We start from the raw sequence: 8,122 nt of genomic DNA on the forward strand, positions 1-8,122 counted from the left end.
AACCAGAATTTGATACTTACTGCCTTGGAGAGAAATAATAAATACTGGCAGAGTGCTTGTCCTGAGTTTATTTCTGCCTCTCCGGACTGAGATGAGCAGCTCGAGCTCCAGGGTGAGGGATCTGAGGCCAGGTCAGAGCACTCACCTTCCACTTCACCCAAATAACCCAAATGTCGTCCCTGTCCTTGGCACGCTCAGCCATGCCTTTCAGCCTTCCACATTCCATGCAGACTCACTACCTATTTTTTCACTACCTATTTTTTTATTCATTACCTATTTTTCCTACTACTTAGTAACTTTCTTGCTTTAACATGCAGATCACGTGGAAGCCAGCAGTGTACTTCTGTTCCCTTTTAAAATGAGACATGCTACTCCTGTGCACTTTCATTTACTTACCTGACAGTAAAAAGAAAATACCAACATTAGTCCCTCATTTATAAAATCCAGCCTAAAATGACCTTGGATACATTTCCTGTTTAGACGCTGCATTTTAGAGTTTGGAATGATGTGGCTTCACAGCATTCCTGCGGGGGATTGTTTTGATTCCCATTTTAGAGATCAGAAATAACCCAACTCAGAGACAGCCATGAAGTTATTCATGTCAACAAGCAAGTGTCACAAGGGCTCTGTGCTGGCACAGGACACCACCTTTCCTGCCGAGGACACAGTGCTGGTCTACACAAATATACACACTTCTTAAGCCCCCTTATTTATTTTGGGGGATTTTTAAATGCCTTTTTTTCCACTTCTTGTCTCTGTCTCCCAGAGCAACTTTCTCTCCAGAGCTCAGCTGTGCCATTCCACCTCTGCGCTATCAGCAGGAGCAGAGTTTTCAGAGAACCATCATTCCCCCTTTCAGATATTTGAGGAAAATTAACTTTCCATATAGAAAATAATTCATCTTAGTGTTTTGTAAACTATATTATTGCTACTATTTTAAGCCAGCCAGGGAAGAATGTGTACAAAATAGGAAATCAGCAATTCTACCACAGATACTGTCATTCTCTATACAAGGAGTAATAAAATACAGCAAGACACCCTCAGGTTGCCCTTTCAATGACAAAACACAAGATCTAGTAGTGTATCAGCATTTCAAAGTGAGGAAATGGTCTTGCCTGTCACAACAAAATAACCACTAAGTGATTCATAGAGTTTCCAGAAATACTTCTCTGGAAATCAGAACTTCCATTAATCAATAACATTCAGCCAAGTTTTATCCTTAGCTTTAAAAATCAAATCCAAAGACCCTTGCATGCCTTGAAGCTGATAACACCAAACCTCACTGATCAAGAAATGTTTGATACATTAATTATCTCTATACAAAGCTTGCATTAGACAATCTTACATTACAAATTTACAATCAATGAAGAAAGAAATGTAAACTCCACTGGTAATTATTATGAGTATTTTCACCATGGTATCTAGCATGATCTAAGTGACACCACTCTTCTTTTTTTATCTGTCCAACTATCCACTCAGATATAGAGCTACAGAATGAACTGTAAAAACTCATTTCCAATGATTACAAAGGCAGGATAGTGCTTTGTATAATATAAACAAATGTGTGAAATAATTTGAGTGATTAGTAAAAATTTTGTAATGTACCAGTCTTTTAAGCCCGTATATAAAAGTTTTAAATTTACAGAGTTAAAATAACATTCCTCAAGTTACTAGTGGTGGAAAGATAATTTTAAATATACAGAATTACTACAATAATATGGACTACTAGAAATTTTCTCTAGTCAGAGGTTGGTGACATCCATAATTTCAGTGAGAGCTATATTAAGATTTTATATAAGAAATGCATCTTGTACATTCTCAGCAGGATCATTGAAAATTTCTTTTGCAATTACTCTTTAGAACATGATCCAATCCAAACCCAAACAATGTGTGTCTCCTCAGTGCATTAAAAGACAGAAACTGAAGGTAAATAAAGGGAATATCATGTCGGGAGTCATGCAGTACCTATGTGGAAGAGTGTGTTGGACAGGCCCACAGATGGGACTTAGACACAGAACAAAGTGAACAGTGAGGTCAGAACAGTATCCCAGGAGAAAAACAGGACAATTGAAAAAGCTTATCAGGAGCATGAGGTGGGAAATGAAGGCTGCTATGTGAATCTGGAGATGTCCATGCTTGGGAACTTTTGGAGCACCCTTATCTTTGGCAGGCCAGTGCTACTGCTAAACACCAGTGCAGTGACCTGCTGCCACCCAGGGTAACATGAGCTGGATGTGGAACTGGACCAGTATTGGGCTATTTAAGCATAGAATTAGATATTTGCTTTGTTTTTGTGCCTTTTTAAACTCAAGAGAGCTGGTCCTGTACACTAGACATAAAAGAGCAGGATGACCACCAGAACTGGATCACAACATGCAATTACTACCCTGTCCCTCCCCCCAAAACCTGATCCACCACAGTGTAAATGTGATTATTCCTACTGAAACCCGTGGACAAGGAAATTCACAACACCAAGTGCTATACATGCTTTGCTGATATAAAGATGAAAACATTAGAAATGTACAGTTGCTGTTTAAAATTGTATTTAATATCACATTCCAGTGACTGGAAATTAATTCAAATTCTAACAAAATGATTACAGGGAAAGAAAGCAATCACACCGTCTCATGTATCTGAAGATGACTTAAAAGATCTTTTTCATTCCCAAACCTCATTAAACAATCAGTACATTTATGAGGCAAATCTGCTGAATGCCTGAAATCCAAATGAGTTTTAAGGTCTTCAATTTGTCCTGTTGAATATTCACAGTATTGACACAAATAAATCCCTTCAGATAAATGAGAGCTCAGGTGCTTGCAATATTCCAACATACCTGAAAACCCCTTCCCACAGTCATCACAAACATGAGGGAATATTTTGGTGTGCTCAATAGCTACGTGCCTGTTGACATTTGTGTGCAGCCTGCTCCTAAAGCCGCACACCTGGCACACAAAGAAGTTTTTGCATTTGTCAAAAGTGATTTTGTTGATGAGGCTGTACTGGCCCCGCTCCTTGCTGTGGTAGCTGTCGCTCAGCTCGATGAGCCGGCAGGCGTGCTCGTTCACCACGTGGCTGTGCAGGTCCTCGGGGTCGTTGGTCTCGTGCTCACAGAACTGGCACAGGTACTGCTCGTCACAGCTGTGCTCCTGGAAGTGCAGGTACAGCTCACTGCTGGAGGAGAACTGCACATCACACTGCTCACACCAGTAAAGGTGGTCATTGAAGTGAGTGTCTGCTATGTGCTGACTCAGGTTCTCAAAAATCACTGTTTTGTAATCGCAGTATTTACAGATGTATGGATCCTCCTCGTGGAGTTTTACGTGCTCGATGAGCTGCACTTTGCTGGAGAAACTTTCTTTACAAACTTTACAGACGTGAGTGTCTGTACATGTCTTATGCTTCAGGATCATGTGCTGCTTCAGATCAGAGAAGTACTTGCTGTTGAACTCACAGAGCTCACACTTGTACAAGCCGCTGCTGTTGGCTCTCAGCAAGGGCCATTTCTGTTGAGCTGTGATATTCAAAGCCTGGTTCTTCTCGAAGATCTTACAGGTCTCCAGAGGGATTTCCTCAAGGTCCTCAGCTTCCAGCTTCTCAGGTGACACAGTCTGTGTTTCTATATCATGAACTTCTACAGCATTCACTTCTGTTGTAGAAATTTCTACAGTTTGGATATCTAGAGGTTTCTCTTCTTCTGTGGGGCTGTCACTGAATATAGGCGAGTCACATAAGTCTCTGCACATTCCATTGTTAGTACCTTTATCTGCAGGAGGAAATACGTAATAGAAGGTTGAAGTAAACCCACTACAAAACACCTGGGCCCATTTTTAACTTTTCAGTCAGCTGCAGCAGCTTTCAAATGCAAAGACCAGTAATTTCTCCCCTGCCAGCCTATGATGTATTATCAGCTAACAAAGCAATGCCAGAAAATATAAATTCCTCACCATTTCTGTCAAAGCAAGGAAGTTACACAAATAGCCAGGAGCAGCTGGGCTCTCCAACCTCCCAGGCCTTCATCTGCAAGCACACTGACCTTTACCTTTATCCTTCTTTTTAGAGTCTGTGCAGTGCATGCCAGTGTTTGAGTGTGCCCCACTCCAGTGAGAGCTCCCGGCATGCACTGGACTCCCATCATCATCCGTGTCCAGGCTCTGCACAGGACTGTGGAATCTACCTGCAAAGGCAAGGAAAGCATTTCCTTGTCATCATTTCTCCACACCAGCATCCTGATTCCTGCATTTAGTCATAGATCTTACTTACTATTTATTTATTGTACTTGCATAAATTTATCTTTATATACTAAGCACATCATAGCCTACATTTAAAACAATTGACAACAAATACCTTGAAAATTATTTCCATACATGCAGAGAGAAACAAAAGAACTCAAAAACTAACAAATCTGTCTAGAAGATTTCAGCAGTAAAATACTGAATTTACTACTGAAAATACTCAGCTGATTATACAGAAAAAAACTTAAAATCCTTAAATGGAACATTACATTTAAAAGACTCAAAAAATATTCTTCAATATTTCTGGACATTGCATTTTAAAATATGATACTTTCTAAAACTTCTGCAGACTTTATGGATAATTATTAAAGTGAAAAGAAAAATAAATAGACTAAAAATCCACCATCACATTTACTCTGCTAACTTCCCATCCACTATGGGATGTTTTATAAAAAGGCATTTTGTTTTGCCAGGTACAAGTACAATTCAATGCAACTGTTGGTAATTTCCATCTGAACTCACCAACTTTGTTACCTAGGTAGTGAGTATTGGAAGCAGTTTAATCACCATAATAAATGTAAAATTGAAGGGTCTTTTTGTTGTCATTGTTTCTAATTTGAAAACTGTATTTCAGCTGTAACAATTGAACAACCTCCCACCAGTCTAAGGCCCATCAGATCACAAGGACACTCAGAAATCACCTGCTGTATACTGTGTATTCTATTTGCTTCTGTGAATAGGAACATGATACATTAAAGAACTGCAGAACAAGACCCCAAAACATAGTCTTACCTCTGTTTATATCTGGCTGTCTCATGGAACAGACACTATAGCAGTGGTCAGAAAAAATCCCACTGTTGTCTATGTATCTGCTTGCACCTGAAGAATCTAAACAAAAACATCAACAAAAATGTTTAAGTACTCATATCTTGTTGTAGCTACAGATGTATTTCTTGCTCATCAAAATTCTTTTCACATTTTTACTTGTTTTGGAAGAATTCCTGCTGTGATTTACACCTTCAAGCTGCTGCCCTGATGTCTGCAGGTCACTCTTCCCACTCGAGGACATCGACAAGTGTGTGGTCTGTTCAGTGCTGAACCTTCTCTCTACCCACCCCACCCCACCCCAACTTTTACAGAATTCCTGCCCTCTGTGGAAGCAGAATCACCTTCATTTGCAGCTAAAGCCACTTCCCCCATGTGCAGGAGAACAGAACAAACCACTCAGGTGCACTGGCTCAAGGTGGCCCAACAAAGGAGCCTGCAGAGTGGGTGCTGCCCATTCAAGCCAGTATTTCTCATCCCACCCTTTGTGTCACTGCTCTTCCACGTGTTGGCAAAAGTGGTCACCTCTTGTAAAGTTATTATTCTGAGAAAAAAGATTAACTTACTAAAGCCTACATAACTCAAGCTCCAGACTGACCTGAGTAACGAGAAGGATGCAGAGTCTTCCTTTTCCTCTTTTTAGGATGTTCATTCATTTTGAACAGTCTACATGAACTGTACGGTAAAAACATTAAAGAATTAGACTTGTTTGTATCTAGTTTATCTTTCAGAACCTTATGGAACAATACAAGCATTTTGAAAACCTGCATATCAAATACAAAAGCTTTTTCCTACTCCCCTTTCTTGCCCCCCAGCCCATTTTGATACAGTTAAGAACCCACTAAATGCACACAGCTGCTGAAGTCCAGTTTCACATTCCTGCCCTGGAGCAAAAGGTTCACCTAAAAGACAGACAAGTCAGAACTCCAGGTACTCCAGCACTCAGGGTCATCTACAAGCCTTCTCTCCAGCACCCTTTTTGTCAGAGACAGGACACTGAGGCAGAGCCCTTCACAAATTGTGTTTAAAACTCATTTTAAACACAAATGAGTTTTAGTGTTTAAAATACCAACACAGTCATGCTCTCTTACCAAAAATCCTAGACTCTTCAGTATCAGGATGCAGAATAGCTAAGGAGCTGATGACTGTACAGCTTCCAAATGTAGTGAATACATCAGCTCAAGAAGACCTTCACCTACAGAGTGATAGCATTTTAAACCACTTAAAACTTTAGCACAAAATAGAAAAAAACACAGAATCAGATACATGTGATACAAATACTACAAAAAATTAATCTATGGAAATTGAAGCTACAACATAAGAAGTTGATATTAATATCGGTTTAGAGCATCAAAATTAGTGACGTGGATGCACTGGTGTATTTCTTTTTCTTTTGTCTCAAGCTAGTTAGCTTTTGCTGCATTTGGCAGCTCCTGAGAGTAGAAAAATATTTGGAAACGAAACACAAATAGTTGACCTATATACGGGACAAACAGTCTTGAAGAAGAAAAGGCTGCAAACAAGGAATGTGATGCCGGTTGCCATGACTGAAGAGCACTGGAGGGCCCAGGAGCTTCTGTAGTCAGTGCCATGCACCGGAGAGGAAAGGAGGGAAAAAAGGGCCCTGATCAACTCAACGATGTTCTTCCGACATTAAATATTTTCTGAACTAAAACTTTATTTCAAGGGATGGAAAAATAATTGATTAACGTTATATCATGATCCAGAAGTATCAGTACCCTCACCGTTTTCTGTGATTGCAAGGAAAGAACCGACAGCGCGGTGACACCGCAAGTCTCACCCCAGGTAACGCGCGTGAAAAGCTCAACCTTTTCTGCACGGATGGCACGGCGGGGCAGCAAGGCGGGCTGTTCTATTCCAGCGGCTTTCCCGGCCCTGAAAAGCGGGATCCAGGCCCCGAGCACCGGGATCCCGATGGGCCCCGGGGCCTGCGCGGAGGCCGCACGGGGAACCCTGGCGGGAGCGCGGCGAAAGCACCGCTCCGCCCCGGCGGCAGCCGCGGAGCCGCGGGCACGGGCGAGGCCGCGACCCCGCAGGGGCGGCGGGAGAGGGCCGGGCCCGGGGCTGCAGCGGGAGAGCCGCGGGCCACACCGTGAATCACAGCACACCTCCCCGGCGGGGCCGGGGCACGGGCGGCTCCCGCCCCGCGGCTTCCCGGGCGCTGCCGCCGGGACTCACCTGCCGGCCGCCAGAGCCGCTCCGCTCCCGAGCCCGGCGTGGCCGCTCCGCCCGCCCCGCTCCGCTCCGCTCTGCTCCGCTCCGCGCGGGCCCGGCCCGGCCGCTCCGCGGCTGAGGGGCGGGAATGGGGCGAGCGGCCGCCGCCCGCAGCGCCCCCTGCCGACCACGGCCGGCTCCGCACCCGCCCGTCGCCATAGCGACAGCGAGGGGCCTAAATAAACCTTTAGTTGGTATTTGTGCCCGTATGGCGACGGCGAGTGGACTAAATGAACCTTTAGTTGGTATTTGTACCCCTATGGCGATGGCAAGCGGCCTAAATAAACCTTTAGCTGGTATTTGTACCCGACATTGTCTGCACGGCCACCTTTCCATCCACAGGCCTCGGCCAGGGCTGGCAGTGTGTAAGCCTGCTTCAGAACAGTGTCTGCACCCCGATTTTACACAAATGAGAGGGTGATGTCAAAGCCTGAACTCAGTAAAGCTCAACTTTACTTTTTGTGTCAGTGTAGAAGCTGTCCCTTAGAGCTGCTGTATAGGAGAATCAATATAAAGTGTATCATAAATATATACAGTACAAGAAAGAAATATATACATACAGAAAGACGAGGAATTATTGGAGAGGCGCAAAGTGAGGAGGGGTCTGGAGCATCTCTTGTGAGGAGAGACTGCAGGACTGGGGCTGGTTAGTCTGGAGAAGAGACCTCTGACAGAGGATCTCATCAATGCATGGAAATATTTCAAAGACAGGGGCCAGAAGATGGTGCCAGACTCTTCTTAGTGGTTCCAAGCAACAGGATGAGGAGCAATGGCCATAATCTAAAACACAAGGAGTTTTGCCTCAACATGAGGAAAAACTTCTTCACACT

The 8,122-nt window shown here is 43.4% G+C and overlaps 1 protein-coding gene across 6 annotated transcripts; it reads right to left on the reverse strand.

Moving 5' to 3' along the window:
• Positions 1 to 896: 896 nt before the first annotated feature.
• Positions 897 to 7,366, reverse strand: ZNF639 (zinc finger protein 639). 6 transcript variants are annotated; one of them, XM_054515881.1, is made up of 6 exons: positions 7,257 to 7,366; positions 6,149 to 6,252; positions 5,656 to 5,732; positions 5,025 to 5,120; positions 4,034 to 4,174; positions 897 to 3,763 (listed from the first exon to the last, which is right to left on the reverse strand). In XM_054515881.1, the coding sequence occupies exons 3-6, from the start codon at positions 5,711 to 5,713 to the stop codon at positions 2,616 to 2,618; spliced, it is 1,443 nt and encodes a 480-aa protein (XP_054371856.1). In that variant the 5' UTR covers positions 5,714 to 5,732; positions 6,149 to 6,252; positions 7,257 to 7,366; the 3' UTR covers positions 897 to 2,615. The 6 variants fall into 6 exon arrangements, with proteins under 6 accessions (XP_054371856.1, XP_036244324.1, XP_036244320.1 ...); XM_036388431.2 differs by having other exon boundaries at positions 4,040 to 4,174; positions 5,656 to 6,252; XM_036388427.2 differs by having other exon boundaries at positions 5,656 to 6,252.
• Positions 7,367 to 8,122: the final 756 nt, after the last annotated feature.

The sequence above is a fragment of the Molothrus ater genome, chromosome 10, assembly GCF_012460135.2.
Source record: "Molothrus ater isolate BHLD 08-10-18 breed brown headed cowbird chromosome 10, BPBGC_Mater_1.1, whole genome shotgun sequence".
Classification (NCBI taxonomy): Eukaryota; Metazoa; Chordata; class Aves; order Passeriformes; family Icteridae; genus Molothrus; species Molothrus ater.